Source organism: Heloderma suspectum, chromosome 7 (assembly GCF_057233095.1).
Source record: "Heloderma suspectum isolate Gila_16-S chromosome 7, 16-S_ref, whole genome shotgun sequence".
NCBI classification, from domain to species: domain Eukaryota; kingdom Metazoa; phylum Chordata; class Lepidosauria; order Squamata; family Helodermatidae; genus Heloderma; species Heloderma suspectum.
Window position 1 is genome coordinate 4,026,912 of NC_139464.1, and position 19,138 is coordinate 4,046,049.

General features: G+C 50.2%; 2 protein-coding genes across 2 annotated transcripts in view; one reads left to right on the forward strand and one right to left on the reverse strand.

The window, feature by feature from the left end:
- The window catches only part of LOC146339257 (uncharacterized), a 66,618-nt gene extending 59,037 nt beyond the window's left edge, over positions 1–7,581 (forward strand). The window contains exons 17-24 of the mRNA XM_084811424.1: positions 1,228–1,389; positions 2,248–2,313; positions 3,278–3,424; positions 4,257–4,356; positions 6,095–6,183; positions 6,626–6,672; positions 6,760–6,933; positions 7,473–7,581. Of these exons, the coding sequence (XP_084667550.1) occupies positions 1,228–1,389; positions 2,248–2,313; positions 3,278–3,424; positions 4,257–4,356; positions 6,095–6,183; positions 6,626–6,672; positions 6,760–6,933; positions 7,473–7,581 (894 nt within the window). The remainder of the gene's footprint in view (positions 1–1,227; positions 1,390–2,247; positions 2,314–3,277; positions 3,425–4,256; positions 4,357–6,094; positions 6,184–6,625; positions 6,673–6,759; positions 6,934–7,472) is intronic.
- A 5,153-nt stretch (positions 7,582–12,734) lies between these two features.
- SPMIP1 (sperm microtubule inner protein 1) lies at positions 12,735–19,084 on the reverse strand. Its single transcript, XM_084808904.1, has one exon. The coding sequence runs from the start codon at positions 17,549–17,551 to the stop codon at positions 16,991–16,993; it is 561 nt and encodes a 186-aa protein (XP_084665030.1). The 5' UTR covers positions 17,552–19,084; the 3' UTR covers positions 12,735–16,990.
- Between the last annotated feature and the right edge of the window lie 54 nt (positions 19,085–19,138).

Genomic DNA, 19,138 nt, shown 5'->3' on the forward strand with positions numbered 1-19,138 from the left:
ATGTGGTGGTAAGCTGGAGATCAGAATGGAATTCTCCCAAGCAAATTTCCAGGCATTTATGCAAGTTCAAAAACCTTCTCAAGTCTGGAAAACAACACATCCCTAATGTGAGGCAGACGATTGCCTTGCCATACAGACTGACTGAACCTGGACCAAGTTAACTGAAGGAGCACCTTCACCCAGACTGTCCTACTCCTGTGCTAAAATTTACCTCAGGAATCCTTCTCAAGTGCTTGCCATTAAGATCAGTGTGGTTGGCGTGCACTAGAGACGGGGCCTTCTCTGTGACAGCTCCGAGTCTTTGGAATAGTTTTGAGGGTCGCCTTTTCTACTCTAGCACTGAGGCCTTGAAGACCTTCCTTTTCCGTACTGCCTTTGATTGATGCCATATAGCTTATGTTGGCAGAGCAGCATCACAAAATGATTCTGGAGATGTTCTGATATGATCACCTTGAAATTCTACCTTGTCCCTTATTTCTCTCTTTTTTTTGTACATTGCTTTGGGAGGGCATAACCCTGTAAAGCAGCTTTAAAATACTTTAAATAAATAAACAAACAAAGATCCTCTGCTGGAGAGGAGGAGCGAGCATGTAGAATTGCCCCCGCCACACACACACACACACACGTAGTGCACATACCTGGTGCCCTTAGACAGGGACTCCCCTCACAGACCCTATTTCTGCAATGTTGGACCACATATGGAAGATAGTTTTGGTGCAAGGACTAACCTTGCTGAATTGGTGCAACTGTATTCTTTAAACCAGACTGAAAGAAAGGGGAATGAAGCCATAAGAACATAAGAAGAGCTCTGCTGGATCAGACCAAGGGTCCATCTAGTCCAGCATTCTGTTCACACAGGGGCCAACCAGCTGTCGACCAGGAACCCCCAAGCAGGATATGAGTGCAACAGCACCCTCCCACCCATGTTCCCCAGCAACTGGTGTACGTAGGCTCACTGCCTCTGGTTCTGGAGGCAGCACATAGCCATCAGGACAAAGTCCACAGTTCATACGCTATGTGAAAAAGGCCTCTTATCTGTCCTGAATCTCCCACCAATCAGCTTCATAGGGTGACCCCGGGTTCTAGTATTTTGAGAGAGGGAGAAAAATGTCTCCCTGTCCACACACTCCGCACCAGGCATAATTTCGTAGACCTCTTGAGGCCATGCGATGTCCTAGTGTTCAGTTCCTATGCCCATCTGGTTCCATTCTCTTCATGCCATACCAGGACAACGATGTCTACAGGGGTTTCACAGGCACCAGGAACTCCCCGTCCTGGGAGAAGCCAACTGCTTGTTCTGAGGCAGATGAGTCCAATGAGAGGATGCCTGGCAGCTCCCACCATGCGGCTGCAGATGGGAGGCTGGTTGCAGACGAGCTGATGGGGCAGGTAGGCAGAAGCAGCTTCCTCAAGGGGAAGGGGCATTTGTATTTTACCAGCTGGCCTGGGTGTTCAGGGCTTGGGGTCCAGGCAATGCCCTTTCCCTCCCCCAAACAGGTACAGATGCAGGCACCATTTCCTGCCCAAAAGGGTGTGTGCTCAAAAGTAAAGAATTCTGCACCAAGAAAACTGGAATTCTGCAACGTGTTTATTAGGCAAATTATATTAGCTTGCTTATGTTGTGCAGTTTATTTTTATTTATTTATTTATTTATTAATCACCCATCTGGCTGGTCACCCAGCCAGATGGGCGATGTACAACATATAATAAAACAGTTTAAAACAATAAAATTCTACAATAAAAACATTTTCTAAAATACCCTAACCCACCCCAAATGCCTGCTTTTTCTCACCATGGGGAAGAACGAAGAGCTTTCCAGAGCACTCAAGCGCTGCCCTCTAATTCCTGGAAATTCCATTGAGTCCCTGTCTGGCTCCTGAAATTTCACCAACCAATAGGGCTAGAAACTTGCTTTTATTTTATTTTTTTTAAGGGTGAGGCTCTCAGAACGCTGAATTCTGTGCCCAGTGCCAAATTCTGTGGATCCGCAGAGTCACAACGGACACGCTGCTCCATTCCCACCCCAAAGTAATGCTGCCTGTCAATGTGCCAGAAGTTGTTGTTGTTGTTCAGTCGTGTCCGACTCTTCGTGAACCCATGGACCACAGCACGCCAGGCCTTGTTATTGTGGAAAGCCGGTGTGTCACAGCACTGGCTTTTTGTAGAAGAGAAGCAAGCAGGGGAGATGAGAAAGACCCAAGCTGGTGAGGCCCCAACGTAATCCCTCGATTGTATTTGCTTCTGTAGCCACAGCACCCCCTGCAGAAGGATATGCAAGCGGATGGGGACAGTGAGCTCCCCGGAACCTGGCAGGTAAGTTCCTTCTGGAACCCCTAGCTGAGTTCTCAGCTTCATTTACGGGATCACTGTTCTGAGCAGCAGAGGACGCTGTCTTACTGGACAGGTTATCGAGCTTGGCCACACCTGGGTGAAAGAGGCTGGTGGGCGCAAGGCCAGGGATAACCCAGGTGCAAATAGATCCTTTCTGTAAAGATCAGTGCATAGGGAAAGACGTGCACAATTGGAGGGAATACAACGGTGCATGATAAACAGAATAACATAGACTAGCAAACAGACCTAGCTTTGTGTGGGTTCAAATAGCCCTTTGCTGGATACAGCAAAGTTGTCGAGCAAACCTGTGCAGCTGCCAGAGAGCTGGACACATTGTGCCCACCCTACCAGAGCAAAGCCGCACCAGCTGGATCCTGTAGGCATGCACCCCTGAGGGAGGGTTCTGTCCATTCCATTCCTGAGGACAGGGCTGCCCCACAGTGGGAGAGAGGGGGCAGGCCTATAACCCTCTTCCTCAATCTGCTAATCTCCCTGGCTTCAAACTGTATGGACTACAAAGCGATCCTGATTTGCGCTCTGGTTCCAGGTATAGGTCTAATATAATAGAATACTGCAAGTTTCAATCATAGGGACATATTTAAATACATTCAAATTAAGGCATTTTAAAAACAAAATAACCCTGAAGTGTGCACCCTTAGGGTCCCCTTAGGATGCATGCCAAGTTTCAGGCGTCTAGGTTTCATGACCTTGGCGCCATGGTGCTGATGGACAGACACACATCCTCTTGTTATGAAAGATTTATACCTGGAAGCACAGCACAAATCAAGACAGTACAGCGAATGGGGGGCGGGGACTTCACAACCTACCAGAATGGAATGCACAAAGCCCACCTGCCCCTTGATGCAGGGTGGGACCACGCTGACTTGCCGTTCTTAGTCCCGCCAAAGGCCCTCCTGACTCATCTCTGCCTTGTGCCCCCCGCTAGCCTCCACCCCCTCTCCCCCCATGCCGGGAGAAAGCCTTCATCTGGCTCTCCCGCCAGGAAAAGGAGGAGGCCCTGCGGCAGCTGGCAGAACTCCAGGCCGAGGGAGAGCGCCGGCACCAGCGCGACAGGGAGCGGCAGATCCTGCGGGTGAGTCCTGCCAGAGACTCGAGAGCAAGCTCATCCGTGGAGGCATCCGTCAGCTCCCCTTCTTCAGAACCATGCACCAGCCTTACCCAACCTAGTAGCCTCCAGATGTATTGGCCATGCTGCCTAGGGATGATGGGGGTTGCAGAGCAATACCTCCAAAGGCCACCAAGTTATGGAACATTACCCTAGACTCTTAGTCCAGGGGCAGTGGCCTTTACGTCCCTCCATGAACGACAACACCCATCCCTGGCCCAGGTGCCCTTATTCTCTTGCTAAAAAACATGGAGAGTCCCCAAACTCTGGTCCTCTGTACATGCACACATCCCTAGCTGTGCCATGTGCAGGATGGTGTCGCCTCGCATTCATTCAGATCGGAATGGCCTGCTCTGTAAACGGTGCCTGGGCATTCCACCAGTGGGAGCTGGTGGCATGACTCTGATGTCAATGGGGCAGTGAATCTGCTCCAGGTTTCATTCTGAACCTGTCAGAACTCTGAAGAGCTATCCAAGGTACCTGGGATAGCCCCTTTAGAGTTCTGGCTGATTTGGACTGAAACGTAGAGCTGATTCACCACCCCACTGATGTTGGAGCCCCCAGCCTCCACTGCATTCCACACGCAGCCTCTGCACAGATCTCAAAACAAAAGGGGGGGGTGTTTGATTCTGCCACGTGCCCACGGAAGGTTTAGGGGAGGCCTCTCCATAACAAATGCATTGCGGCTGTTTTATCCAGCCATCCTGGTCACTGGAGGTGGGAGAGAGGGCGAAAAGTGCAGCTGTCCCAACAAGAGATGTAAGCCATCGAAAACAACCGCTGCCGTCTTCCTCTTTAGTTCCAGGAGAGGCTGTCTATCGCCCAGCACCGGAAGTCCGAGGAAGACCTCCTGGGAGTCAGCCCAGCGGAGCGGTGGTGGCTCCCTGCAGCACGCCAGGGCCAGGTACTGCTGCCCTTCTGCTGGCTCAGATTAAGGCAGCTTAATCAGGATCTGGCTGTTCTGGGGCAAGGGGGAAGAGGAGGCAGCAGACCGCTCTGCCGCCTTCCTGAGGATCATGCAAGCCGTGATTCTTCCGTTTGCTGGGGCACACAAGAATGCTGCATCACAGCTGCTAGCGTGCCACGGGAAGTGGATTAAAGATGCCCGTGCGTCCAAGGTACCCACCCGCAGAGGAGGCTGCCTGCCACTTCTCTGCATGATTTATTTATTTGACTTGTACCCTGCCTTTCTACCAAAAATGGCACTCAAGGTGGCTTGATGTACTACTCAGGCCTTGCCTCTTTCCAACTGGCTTCCAGTTCTGCCCTCTCTCTACTGCATCAGGTGTGAATGGATTATTCAGTCAGGCAACAAAACTGCTCACCCTGGGAGGAGGCTGCCTATTGCATCTCGGGAAGGGCCACTGCTCTAGGCTTGCCAGCTGCAGGCACGGCCAGAACAGTGACTCATACAGAAACACAGGAAGAGACTCCCGTTTAAATCCTGGTTCAACCACGAAGCTCAGTGTGTGGCCATGAGCAAGATCCTCTCCCAGCCTAGACTACCTCCTAAGATTGTTGTGAGAATATAAATAGCAGGTACATGAGGATAACTACATACTCTTCTGGAGCTCCTTGGAGGAAGGGTGGGAAGCAAATGCAATAACCATCATATATTTGATATATTTGAAATGAATCTCAGATGCTCCTTCCAGGGTATCCTCACTCCAGCTGCTGGGTCCCTTCTCCTAGGATCATAGAGTTGGACCCAATGGACAACCAGTCCAAGCACTTCCCCCAACCCCCAAGTGGAGATCCCGTATCAAAAACATTCCTAACAGGGGCCTGCCCAAAAGGTTTTCTTAAGAACCTCCAAAGGAGGAGACCCTACAACAGCAACGGCCCAGGCCATCTGCTCCACTCCTGAACTGCTCCCCAAATTGGGAGGTGCGTTCAAGTCTTTCACCAACATTTGCCACATGGTCGCTCTACTTAAACTCCACATCTCCCTGGCTTGTCTTCAGCAGCCAGGAATACCCAGCTCCCCTCCCTCCTCTTGCTGAGATCTGCACATATCCTCTCCTTGTACCTAGAAAGGTAGTTTTCAGAATTTCCACCTCCAGGAATAGGTTTCACATTACAACACACTAACCCACACTCTGTGGTTGAGTGTGGGTTGTTGAACCATGGGATGTTTGTTGAACTGTGGGTTGTTGAACCGTGGCTCAGCGTGTTGTCTGAACCCAGGACATTTTCTGCCGGGTGGCTTGTTAACCCCTCTGAGCAACCCAACAACAAACCAGGGGTCCTTGAGGTGGTTTGTTCGAGAAAAATAAGCCACACTGCATGGTTAATGAGCCACCCTGTGGAAAATGTCCTGGGCTCAGACAACATGCTAAGCTATGATTCAACAACAACCCACATTCAACCACTCAGTATGGGTTAGCGTGTTGTGTGAACCCAGCCATAGACTTGTCTGCTGAGGAACCCGTGTGTGTGTGTGTGTGTGTGTGTGTGTGTGTGTGTGTTACGGAGATGCTGGGACATAATGCATACAGGACACTGGCCAGGCCTGTGGGGCCTTGTTGTCCTCCTGCGTGGGCCGTGTATGGGTCCTAACCTGCATCCAGCTCTCCTTTGCGGCCGCGCATTGTGCAGGGGACCGCTGGTCTAACTTTGCCCGCCCCCCTCCAGCAGGACCAAGCGGGACAGAAGACAGCCGTGAAGCGCCACCTGGAGAAGGTGAAGCGAGAACGGACGTACGTCATGCAGTCCAAGAGGGAGAGGTGAGGGGGGGCAGGAGGGGGGAGGGATGGTGGGAGGCAGCGGCAGCCCCGCTCAGCCACTGGGGCTGAATGTAACAGCTACTAATGGTGACCAGCTAAGAACATAAGAGGAGCCCAGCTGGATCAGACATCTGGGTCAGTTCCAACCATGACAGTAAAGCAATAGCTATGGGGCTGAGAGAAGCCTGGGGTGGGGATCCTTTCTTCTTCTTGTTCTTCTCTTCCAAAGCAAGAATTTCAGCCCCAAACGTGTGACGTCGTCACGGAAGGGATGCTTTTGAGCATGTGCACAGTGCCTCCTGTGAGCAACTACTTCTGGGGTGAAAGTGGAGGCTTCCCAATCAGAGACGCTTGGGGGGCCAATTCAAGCTCCAGCATCATTTCTTTTTTGAGCAGAAACCCACTGGAGCCTGTCGCCTACCAATCTCTCTCCATCCCACAGGAACACGCAGAGGTTCAAGGAGCTCCTGAACCCGCTGGTGGGCCGTGGTGAGGAGAACCCCGAAGTGGGGCAGCTGGGAGATGTGTGAGCAGAGGAGACCCTCTCACGGCAATCCCCTACGGCCTGCGATGCAGGGACCCTCCTGGAGACAAAGGCTACTTTTTAAATCTCCAGAGAGGTTCCATGGAAGGGTCTGCAGCACCAGGGGCCTGGCAGTGGGACAGCACTCACAGGGTGCTTTTGGCCCTGGGGGACGGGGGCAAGACTTCCCAAAGGACACTGCACTTTGTTGCTGCCACTCATCTGGAGTGGGAAGTCGTGGAGTTGCAGGATTGGGGGTGGAAGGAAGATAGGAGGATTAATGCCAAGGAGCTTCTCCACACTGGGCTTTTTATCCTGCAACTTTACCAGGGCTTCTGCATCCAGATTCTTTGCAGGATTAAGATCTGGTCCTTCACACACACTTCCTCTTTTTTTTAGGGGTTGCCTTTTTCTGCAAGTTCTATATGTTTCATTATACAGCCACTAGACAGCACTGCTTTTATAGTGCAACTCCCTCTTTACATGGACAAATTTAATTTGCACTTTTTTATTACCTCATTATCTCTGTTTCAAATAAAGCCACGGAAATGGTCAGAAAGCACAGGAGAGGCTCTGGAGGTTGACACTGTCATGTAAAGGACTTCCATGAGTAACCAATCTCAGTAGCAGGATAAAAACCCCATGTGGAGAAGCCCAAGGTCTCAGTCACCCAATTAGCCCTTTCTGGAGTGAGTTGCTTCGCTCTCCAGCCTGCCCCAGGCAAGCTCTTGGGTGTGTCCAGACCAGCCATTTTCTCCCATTTCAGTTCTGGCCCTCACCAGACCCCCACAACTTCTGATCGCTGCAGCACCCAGTATACAGGTGCTTTGTCCTCCTGGAATCACAGGCTTGGGATTTTGCACGTTCTCTCTTAACGCTGACTCTGCAGCTATACACACACGATCAATATGATGCTGGTTTCCAGGCACAAACAGTAGGGATTAGAGCCATGAAAGGGCATCTAGAAAGAGCAGGGCTTGGATTCTGCTCAAAGAAATGAGCAGGTGGGATTGACATATAGCAGCCTTCCCCAACCTGGCGCCCTCCAGATGTGTTGGACTGCAACGGTCATGCTGGCTGGGAAGGATAAAAGGTGCAGTCCAACACACCTGCGGAGCACCAGGTTGGGGAAGGCTGCTACAAGGTGCAAAAGTGAGCTGCTTACAGAGTTTAAAAAAAGAGGAAAAATCTCAGATGAGGGAGGAAGGGAAAGAGAAGTAGGCATGCAGCTTCACTCCGGGCCCATCTCTGAAACTGTCTGTGCCTCTTTAGTGGAGAGGAAACAGGAAGAGGAGAAGTAACAAGCGCAGATCTTGGGATGATGTGTGGAGCACACACACACATGCACCTTCCCTAGCCAAACAGTCCTTCTCAGAACACAAGCCCCAACATTTTTTGCTTCTGGTAACTGGCATCAAAGGAGACACCTGTCATGGATGCTAAGCCCTCCCGCTGAGTAATGAGGCAGCAGAGACTCCCGGTGCAATCCACAAACTTTATTCAGCTAGTACCACCTCTTCACCTCTGAAGCGACTACAAACCTGCCCTCTAGGCCTAATTTGCAAAGTAAATCTTTTAGCAAGAGAGCTACTGAAAGCAAGTCAGTTGCCTTTCAACTCTGGACGGGCTTCTGCTGTGCTCAGCTGGCCTTTTCTGAGCTCCTGCCTTCAGGGAGGACCCTCCTGACCCAACTTCTGACGGGCAGCCAATCTGGTGTGACGCCTCCCACCTCCTCCTCTCCACTCCGCCCGCTTACCTCACCAGCGGGTTCTGGCACCCGTCAGTCCTGAAGCTCCCTCCCCCTCCGACAGAGCTGGGTGTTACGAAGTATGCTTTAATTTACACAGAATCATAGAATCCTACAATAGCAGGGCTGGAAGGGGCCTGCAAGGCCATCGAGTCCAACCCCCGCTCAATGCAGGAATCCAAGTCAGAGCATCCCTGACAGGTGGATGTCCAGCCTCGACTTGATGAACGCCTCCAGTGTGGGAGAGCCCACCGCCTCCCCAGGTCATGGGTTCCATGGTCATATTGCTCTAACAGTCAGGAAGTTTCTCCTGATGTTCAGCCGGAATCTGGCTTCCTGTAACTTGAGCCCATTTTTCCGTGTCCTGCACCCTGGGAGGATCGAGAAGAGATCCTGGCCTTCCTCTCTGGGACAACCTTTCAAGTCCTTGAAGAGCGCTATCCCATCTCCCCTCAGTCTTCTCTTCTCAAGGCTAAACATGCCCAGTTCTTTCAGTCTCTCCTCATAGGGCTTTGTTTCCAGTCCCTTGATCATCTTCGTTGCCCTCCTCCGAACCCTCTCCAGCTTGTCTGCATCCTTCTGAAAGTGTGGTGCCCAGAACTGGACACAGTACTCCAGATGAGGCCTAGCCAGTGCTGAGTAGAGGGGAACTAGTACTTCCTGGGATTTGGAAGCTATGCTTCTATTAATGCAGCCCAAATAGCATTGGCCTTTTTTGCAGCCACATCACATTGTTGGCTCATATTCAGCTTGTGATCAACAACAATTACAAGATCCTTCTCGCTTGTAGTGTTGTTGAGCCACGTTATCCCCCATCTTGTATCCCTTACATGGGTGTGCGTATCACGTACATGTAAACCAAACGCATACCTGAGGGATCTTTTGGCGCTGAACTCTGGGTGCTTAGGAAAACCTGATACCCTCACAAGCTGAGAGAGTCATAGACCACAACAAGATCTTTGAAAGCAATTCTTTGATTTATTAAAGAAGAATTTAAAATGAATTAAAATCACACATCAGGGAAATTAGAACTATGCATATATTTGGGGAATTAGAATCATACATTAACACTCAGAAGGTTAAAGATAAGCATTTAAAGTCAATAGTGAAGTACACTGGGATGCACAGAAAACTGTGTGTGTGTGTATGTTTGTGTCTGTAGTCTGGAGAAAGAGAGAGAAGGGGGGAGAAGGACGTTTCCATTTGATATTTTTGAATGGGAGAGTAATAGACTGTTTTGGAGGGGATTGTGAGAGAGTTTTGAGAAAATGCAGGGTTTTGGGAGAAAGAACTAAAGCCCAGGAGTTTTGGAGTTTGGTATTGGGTGGAATATTAAGAAAAGGGAGGAAAAGAAAAGGAAATGGAAGATGATGCAAAGATTTACCTCGCCTTATCTGCTGACTTGTGAAGTGATGGGAAGCTCTGTTGAGTTCCTTCTCTGGCAAAGACAGGGAGAAAGAAGGGAGGAAGCGGGGATTGCTCTTCTGAGCAGAAAGGATGGAAAGAGTCCTTCTCTCCCTCACGGAGTGTTCTATGAATTTGGGTTGCTTCTCTCAGGAAGTAGTAATCAGAATAGAACAAAACAAGTCTTTCTTCCAAGATTACTCATGGATGTTGGAAAATGGATTTTTAGGTGTCAGATACTAAGGGAAGAAAGAAGACAATGGGATTCTCTTTCTTTCCTGATGTGTGGACAAGATGGTAGTTGATGGACGCATCCAGGTGAGCAAGATAGCCATGGGGATTTTGGTGATGGCCTTAAGCAAAGGTGACAAAAGAGTCATGTAGGCATGCTTGCTTACACAGTATTGGGTTTTCAGGGTCTTACAGCTTTAAAAGGCATTTAATTCTTAATTTGCCCTTCTATTTGGCAGGAAGGTTAGAAATCAGCATAAAATATTATCATGGTGGGGGCTTCTGTAATTGCTGTCCTGAGGCAAGATCTGAAATTTGCAAGTGTTGTTAACACAGAAGAATTAAGGCATTCTGAGGACACCAGCTGGCCAGAAAGTTTAGACAAGAAGTCTGCATCTCCTCTTGGATTGTGCAAGGCGTTAACATCCTATGGGACCTATTTTTCTGCCCTTCTCCAAGACCAAAAACCCCTAGTCCCCCTCCAGATACAGGCCACATTTTCTCAGATCAGCAGAATTTTGGGGTACTTCGTAACATGGGGTTCCCACAGGGACGGGGAGGACGGTCTCTGAGCATCCCCCCCCCCCGATAATCCCCTGGGAAGGTTTTTCGCTGCATCCTGGGGAGTCTTGGGGAATTTCCTCCAACACACCCTGTCTCTGCTGGGCTTCTTCTAACTCCGTCTCCGAATCTGAATCAGAGTTCAGCTTGTGATCTACAACAATTCCAAGATCCTTCTCGCTTGTAGTGTTGTTGAGCCATGTATCCCCCATCTTGTAACTGTGCATTTAGTTTCTTTTTCCTAGGTGCAGAACTTGGCATTTATCCCCAATAAATGTCATTCTGTTGTTTTCTGCCCAGCGCTCCAGCCTATCAAGATCACTTTGAATTCTGTTTCTGTCTTCCAGGTTATTAGCTATCCCACCCAATTTTGTGTCATCTGCAAATTTGATCAGCATTCCCTGCACCTCCTCCTCCAAATCATTAATAAAAATGTTGAAGAGCACTGGGCCCAGGACTGAGCCCTGCGGTACCCCACTCGTTACCTCTCCCCAGTTTGAGAAGATCCCATTGATAAGCACTCTTTGAGTCCGATTCTGTAGCCAACTGTGCATCCACCGGATCGTTGTTTCATCTAGCCCACTTTGAGCTAGTTTGCTAATCAGGATATCATGGGGCACTTTGTCGAAAGCATTGCTGAAGTCGAGGTATATTGTGTCCACAGCATTCCCACAGTCCACAAGGGAGGTTACGTGATCAAAGAATGAGATCAGATTCGTCTGGCAGGATTTGTTCTTGACAAATCCATGTTGGCTTCGAGGAATCACTGCATTGTTTTCAAGGTGCTTCCAGATGGATTGCTTGATCATCTGCTCCAGGGAGATGATGCTCCAGAATTTTCCCAGGGATTGATGTCAGACTGACTGGTCTGTAGTTCTCAGGTTCCTCCTTTTTACCCTTTTTGGAGATAGGGACCACATTAGTCCTCCTCCAGTCATCTGGCACTTCACCCATCCTCCATGATTTCTCAAAGAGAATAGGCAGCGGTTCTGAGAGTTCTGCCAGTTCCTTTATTACTCTAGGATGCAGTTCATCTGGCCCTGGAGATTTGAACTCATTCAAAGTAATTAGGTGTTCTTTGACCATATGCCTATCAATCTCAAGCTGCAGTCCTGCTCCATCAGCCTGTACTTCGCCTTTGCCAGGGGGGTCATAGACCTCTTTTCGGAGAAGACTGAGCCAAAGTAGGAATTGAGCACCTCCGCCTTTTCTTTGTCCTCTTGTTATCATTTTGCCATCCTTATTTAATAGCTGAACCACCATTTCTTTCCTCTGCCTTTTACTATGTACGTAGCTGAAGAAAGCCTTTTTGTTTCTTTTAGCATCCCTCGCTAACCTCAGCTCGTTCTCAGCTTTAGCCTTCCTGACGCCATCCCTGCAATTCTGTGCTACCTGCCTGTACTCTTCCTTTGTTGCTTGGCCTTCTTCCCACTTCCTATATGAGTCCTTTTTTGTTTTCAGGTCATCTCTAAGCTTTTTGTGAATTGGCTTCTTCTGTTGTCTTCCACCTTTTCTTCTTGTTGGAATTGTTTGTAATTGTGCCTTGAGACATTCCTTTTTTGAAAGCTCCCACCCATCTTGGACTCCTTTTCTCATTAGAGTCGCTTGCCATGGGACCTTACTAATCATTGTTCCGAGTTTATTAAAATCAGCTTTCCTAAAATCCAGGGTACGTGTTTGACTGCACTCAGCTTTTGCTTCCCTTAGAACCAAGAACTCAAGTATAACATGGTCACTTTCCCCCAGAGTTCCTGTAACTGCTACTTTATCCACTAAGTCATCTCTGTTGGTTAGGATCAAGTCAAGGATAGCCAATCCTCTAGTTCCTTCCTTTACTTTCTGTAGGAGGACGTTACCCGCGACACAAGTCAGGAATGTCCTGGAGGGGCCATGTTTTGCAGAATTTGTCTCCCAACAAATATCGGGGAAATTGAAGTCCCCCATTACTACTACATCATGCTTCCTTAAAACATTGGCTATTTGCTTTTCAAAAGTTTCATCCTCATCTTCTCCTTGATTGGGTGGCCGGTAGTAGACTCCGACCACCAGGTTCCTTTTATTCTTTGCTCCATTTATTTTGATCCAGATGCTCTCGATGGGGCTACCAAGCTCATCCTCCTGTATTTCCGTGCAGAGATATGTATTTTTCACAAACAGTGCAACCCCACCTCCCTTTCTGTTCCTCCTGTTCTTTTTGAACAAGTCATATCCTTCAATTGCTGTATTCCAGTCATGAGAGTCATCCCATCAAGTCTGAGTTACACCTATCAAGTCATAATTTCCCTCTTGCATTAAGAGTTCAAGTTCGTTCTGTTTGTTTCCCATACTCTGGGCATCAGTATATAGACATCGAAGACCACGTGCTTCTGGCTTTCTTCCTACATGTTTCTGAAGACTATGATGGGGCGCTATCAGAGCTGTTCTCTCCGTTGCCGTGCATGAGCCTTCATCCATTGTTACCCCCAACCTTACACCTTTCTTCCCCGAAGGATTCAGTGTAAAGCCCTCCTGATGAAGTTCTTCATGCTGTGGCCAAACACATTCTTCCCAGCCTTTGTGAGGTGCAACCTGTCCCTTGCCAACAGTCCATCTTCCAGGAAGTATAGCCCGTGGTCCCAGAAGCCAAATCTCTCGCACTGGCCCCACCTTCGTAGCCAGTCACCTGGAGTATTTTTCTTTCCCTTTCTATCCCTCTTCTAACTACTGGAAGGATGGATGAGAAAACTATCTGGGCTCCAAAGTTCTTGAGTTTCCTTCCCAAAGCTTCAAAGTCTGATGTGATTTCTTCGTAGCTCGGCTTGGCGGTATCATTTGTTCCCACATGGATGAGAAGAAAGGGATACCTGTCAGTGGGCTTTATGAGTGTAGACAACCCCTCAGTCACATCTCTAATCCATCCTCCCAGGAGACAACATACCTGGCGAGTCCACGGGTCTTCGTGACATACTTGGGTCTCAATCCCACGCAGCAAGGAGTCTCCCACTACTACCATTCTTCTCTTCTTGTGGTTGTAGGCCTGGGTTTCATCGCCTCTGTTTGACTGACCTTCAGCCTCTTGCTCACTCTCATGCAGGTTCCCCTGTGATTCTTCCTCTGCAGGCTGTCCTCCAGTCTCATCCTCAGGTACCCGGAATCAATTCCCCAGCTCCACTGCTTCCACTGGTGCAGAGTGGCGTCTAGTTCTTCTTCTCCTGTCACCCTTTTCCAAGGAGTATCCTGTACTGCATTTTTCCTCACCTCAGCTTTTCCCACTTCTGCCTCATCTTGCTGTTGCTCTTCAAGCTTCTGGTCTTCCCTTTGCTGCTGTAGTTCCCCCATTCTGTCCAAGAACTCTTCGTGTTCTCTTATTCCCCGGAGGGTCAACAGTCGCCGCTCCAGTCCACTTACTTTTTCTTCCAGCAGCGTGATCAACTTGCACTTGTTGCAGGGGTAGGCCATGTTGTTCTCAGGTAAGAAAACAAACATTGCACAAACCTTGCAGGTCACCACCACTGGAGAGTCTGGTCCTTCCATAGCCTCTTTTCCCTTTTTGTGTCTAGCTTTCTGATGGTTCTAGAGTAGCCTGTGCCTGCTCCTCCACTCACTAGAGGTTAAAAGCAGAGTCCCACTGGTGTGGAAGTGTGTGTTACAAGAAAATTAATTTTAAAAAAATGTTAGGGGCCTCCCTTGACCTCCCCTGCTGAACTCCCCTGGCCAACTCCTGTTTGCTTCCCCTGTTCGCTCGCTCTGGTTGCTCGCTCTCTGGGAGCTTGCTTGCTTCTGTAGTCACTGGACCAGCTGGAGCAGCTTCCTCTGCTCTGCTCAGCTGGGAGGTGGGAAACAGGAACTTCTTTCAGCCTGAGGGCTGAATTACATTTCAGAGAAGCTCTTAGGGGCCGCTTTCCAGTGGCAGGCAGGGCCAAAGGCAAAGGGGGTGAGGCCAAAGTCAAAGAGGCAGGGCCAAAATGGCAGCATATTTTAGCTTAAGGCTTTTAGTGCCAGTAAAGCCTTTTAGAATGGGAGAAGTTGTGCAAACTCTTGAAAAGCATCAAAGTATTGGTGATGGGGGGGAGATGGGGGCTAAGGGAAAGGGGCATTGCCCTCTGAAGAGTCCCAGACTGCCAGACTGGGAGCCTTGGACTGAGGTTTGAGTCCCCTGCTTTAAAGATTCCCTAAACAGCACCTCAGAGGGCCCCTCCTCCCATTTGCCCCAGAAGATCCTTCTTCACTTCACCATGGACTCTCTCGGAATGGTTCTACTCCTATTCAAGGTTCACACAGCACTTGATACTCCGAAAAGTGTTCTTGGTGGCTGTCAGACAGGTATGGAACTCCTTCCCCTTGGGAACCCATCAAAAGCTGAGCTGGAGCATCTCTTCGAAGGGCTGATTCACCCAGCTTAGGGCTGGCTTTGGGGAGTCAACATAAAGGGCAGGAGGGCAGATGTTTATTTTATTTTGTTCTACTGTATTTTAATGCCGTGCTATGTGTTCTTTTCCCCCTCCTTGCCCAAACCTAGCTGTACATTAAACTAACAGTACTGCAAAATTTTGCTTTGCCCTTTCTGTTGTTCAGGTTGGGGCTGTGATTGGCTTTCCAAAATAGAAGGCCGCACAGCTGTAGACCAAGAGGATGCCTGTGCTTTTCAAGAGTTAATCAGGAGTGAGAATTCTGCTTGATGCAGCTTCTCCCATTAGTGTAGCACTACACTTGCATCCATACCAGAAGGCGTCATCTAGGGTTGCTGAAAGACATGGTGCCTCCCAGACTGTTGGGACCACAACTGTCAGCATCCCCCAGCCAGCCATGAAAAAATGAAAAATCCAGACAAAATATTCTGCTACACACACCCAACCTGCTAAGCTCCTTCCCATAGAACAAGACCCATACGTGCCACCTCCAGAACCATTCAAGCCCACTGGCTCCACCCCGACCTCACCCAGCAGGCCTAGGCCCTTGACCCCCCCCCCAGTCAAGTCAAAACCCACCACTCGCCAGGTAGTTTTCAATTGCAAGCTGACCACCCTTAAAGGGAGTCAAAGAAAGGGGCAGGAGGGAGAGACTCAAGCAATAGATAGTCTGGGTTTTATTTGCAGAACGTGCCTCTCTCAAAGGGCCACGTCTCGTGGATTCAGCAGGGAGAAGGCCCCATTTTTCCGGAAGAAGCTCTCGATGCGGGTCTTGGGCGTAGGGGTCGTGTGGACGATTGCCATCTTCCCTAGGGAGACACAAGGGGGCATGGGGGAGAAGCAGGAGTGGAACTGGGCTGGCCAAGGCTTCTTTCCACCCACCAGCCCTTTCCAGGGGGACACGGAGTGCTTCCTTGCCCTGGGATTACAGGCTAGAGATCTGCACCAGCTCCCCCGCCCCCATTTCAACTCGGACCCTGATTTGGTGCTTCAGAAAAACAGCTCACTTCTGCTTGGACTGACTCAAAGCCAGTCCACTTTGACTCAGTACCGAACCCGATTTGAGGTTCAGAAATCTGAGGTTTCGTGCTTCCCATTGAGTACCATCAGTGGAGGCTGGTGGCTCAGATGTCAGTGCAGCGGTGAATCCGCTCCAAGTCTCAGCCAGAACTCAAAGGGGGCTCTCCAAAGCGCAGAATTCTGACTGAAACCGAGAGCGGATTCACCACCCCGCTGAGCACCTTGGGACATTAAATGACTATAACATTTTCGTCTCCTGGGTGACATTTACCAGCATTAGTAGCCCCTTAGGAGGCAATTACGCCTGCTCTATGTTGGATATATAGGTGGAGGGGCTTTTGTGCTACGCATCTTCATATTTTGATTTTTTTTTTAAAGGCAGATGGCCAATAACTTATTTATTTCTTGGCAAAATTAGATGAGAATTGGAGGGAACATTGCCCCTCCTGAGGGGATTAAGCTGCCAAATTTCAGAACGATAGCCACCGGGGGGTGGGGTAATGCAAGAGCAGCCTTGACGTTTTGGGGGTCTCCAAAATAGGACATGCTTATCCCCCTATGATGTTCATGGACCATTGTTCTGAAAATTTCAGGCACCCTAGGAGGGTCCCTGAGTAAGAAAGCTGCAGCGTTTCAGAAGGATGCGTGCAGCGGTGCATACGGATGAGGAGTTCACCAATTTGGGGGTGCTGGGGGGGAAAGGATTCACTTCCCCTTCCCCTGTGGTTTTTGGTTTAGTTTGTATGAAAGTGGCACATGTCATAGAGGTATCTCCAGGCAAGAAACCTGCAAAGTTTCAGGAGAACAGGTGCAGGTCAAGCCGCTAACGAAGCTTCATTTGGGGGCAGCGTCACTTCGCCTCCGGACGCAACAGAACTGGACCCAGGCAGCCCGGTTCTCCTCAGACTTCAGACGTCTTCCGAATGCTCATCCCTAACACAGGCCCCTCTCCAAAGGCAGAGGGAGCCAAGGGAGCGGTGCACAAGCAGCCCCCAGCACCACCCCCTGCAGCACCACCCAGCCCTGTGTGCCCAGCTCACCCATCTGCCAGCCGTAGTTGAAGCTGGTGGTGACCGGGAAGGTGTACTTGTCCTCCGGCTGGGTGAGGAGGCGCGCCTTCAGGTAGCGGTAGCGGCCTTCGTTCTCATGAGAGATGCCCTGGTACAGGAGGGCACGCACCTCCCGCGGCACCGGCCTCATCTCAGCCTCCAGGATCATGGTGTCCAGCCCGGTCAGGTCGTGCTCCTGCGGGGGCCTCGCGGGGGCTGGGGGTCGGGGAGGAGAGCTGGGCTTCATGGGCAGGGGCGGCTGGACGGAGGGGAGCCGGAGGGTGGTGTCCAGGCCCTTCTTGCGGCGCTCACGCTGGCTCTCCTGCTTGGCCTTGACGATGGCCCCGTACTTCTGGTGCCAGCCGAAGCGCAGCGTGAGCTCTTTCAGGTACTCCTCCTTCCAGAAGTTCTGCTGCAGCGTGTCCATGTTCAACGGCCGCGCCATGGCCAGCTGGAGAGAGGACGCTGCCCTGCCCACCGCAGAAGACTACAAATCTGACCCGCGCCTTGGACCCCCCCTCCCCAAATCCCCAACTTCCCCCCCTCTTACCAGCCTGCAGAGCCACCCCAGTGGTGAGAGGCCGGCTAGTCACTGAGACACAGCCTTTGACCTTGCTGGGGGTTTCTGGCAGGCACCTTATTTGGGGAGCCATCACATCACAGCTGCCAGAATTGCCCCTTGTGAGCTCATAGGTTTCCCTGCCCAGCAGGAGTTGATGGGGTTGAGTCAAAGGTGCAAGGACCCTTACCCAGGAATTTGAGGCAGAGGGTGAAGGACATTGCATACCCACCACCCAGTATCATTTTGGCCACCATCAGTGGGGCATTTTTCATTTTTTGTAGCCAACAAAGACCTAGTTTACTGCTAAGGGAGAGTGGGGGAGACATCGCAGTCGAAGCGTTACCCCAACCAGCTGCCCTGAAGATGGGTTTAACTACAACTCCCATCATCCCCAGCCAGGCCACCCCTGGACATGCTGGCTGGGGATAATGGGAGTTGTAGCCCACCATTTCTCAGCCTCAGCAGGCCAGGTCTGGGAAGATCAGCAACCCCTACTGACATGTGACTGGCAGAGAAGCCACTTGCTGAGAACCTTTGCAAGCAAGATGCTTGTTTTTTCTTAATTCTCCCCAAATTCCTCCAGTCTGTCTGAACGCTAATAAAGCCTCACTTATAGCTGACAGGGGAGAGAGGGTAAGGGCGCAGTCCTCTGCCTGTTGAGATGGAAAACAAAGTCCTACAACTCCCAGCATTCCCCAGCCAGCATGGCTGGCTGGCTGGAGAATGCTGGGAGTTGCAGGACCTTTTTCTGTCTAGCCACACATAGGATTGTGCCTTAAGAGTGCGAACGTTTTTCACCCCATGAGCCTCAGGCTAGTGCAGAGCTTGCTACCCACTTTTAAGGTCAGGTGGAACAAAAGCTCAGGAGAAACCAAGATCACACAACGGTGACACCAACCAGGGAAGGGTCTCAATTCTTCTTCCCTTTCCAAGTGCATATATAAAGAGCGGCGGCAGCAGAGTCTCAATTGCTGAGCGAGTCCAGAATTGAAAAGGAGAATGGGGATTTTTGGGCCCTTGCTCCCGGTTGCAATTTCACAGAGAACCCTTGCCAGAAGGCGAGACTGCCCTGCAACTTCCCCCAAGGCTATTTGTGATTCTACGTGCCCCACCCTCCCCTGGTGAAGATAGAGCAGTCCACTTGGCTCGTCTCCTGGACACCGGGAACACGTTTGTCAAGAGAGCGCAAGAGTGTGCAGGGAGGAGGGCGCTGCTTTCATTTTCCCAGGCATTTTACTATTTCAGTTTGTTGTTTGAAATCTCTTACTGTACTTTACATCTTTGCACTGCTGCTTTTATTTTGGTTTATTTCCTACTGTCGTTTTAAACTTTTATATTGTTTTTTCTCATGTTATGGTCTGAATTGTTGTGAACCAACCAGAGAGCTACTGGGAGGCATAGTTGATCATTTAGTGAATAATACAGGCCACAGGGCTTCCCCTCACCTGACTCGGCAGGCACGTGGGAGCC

What these genes read in the sequence shown, in the direction of transcription:
- SPMIP1 (XM_084808904.1), bottom strand. Translation starts at nt 17,551, where the DNA reads ATGGCGCGGCCGTTGAACATGGACACGCTGCAGCAGAACTTCTGGAAG.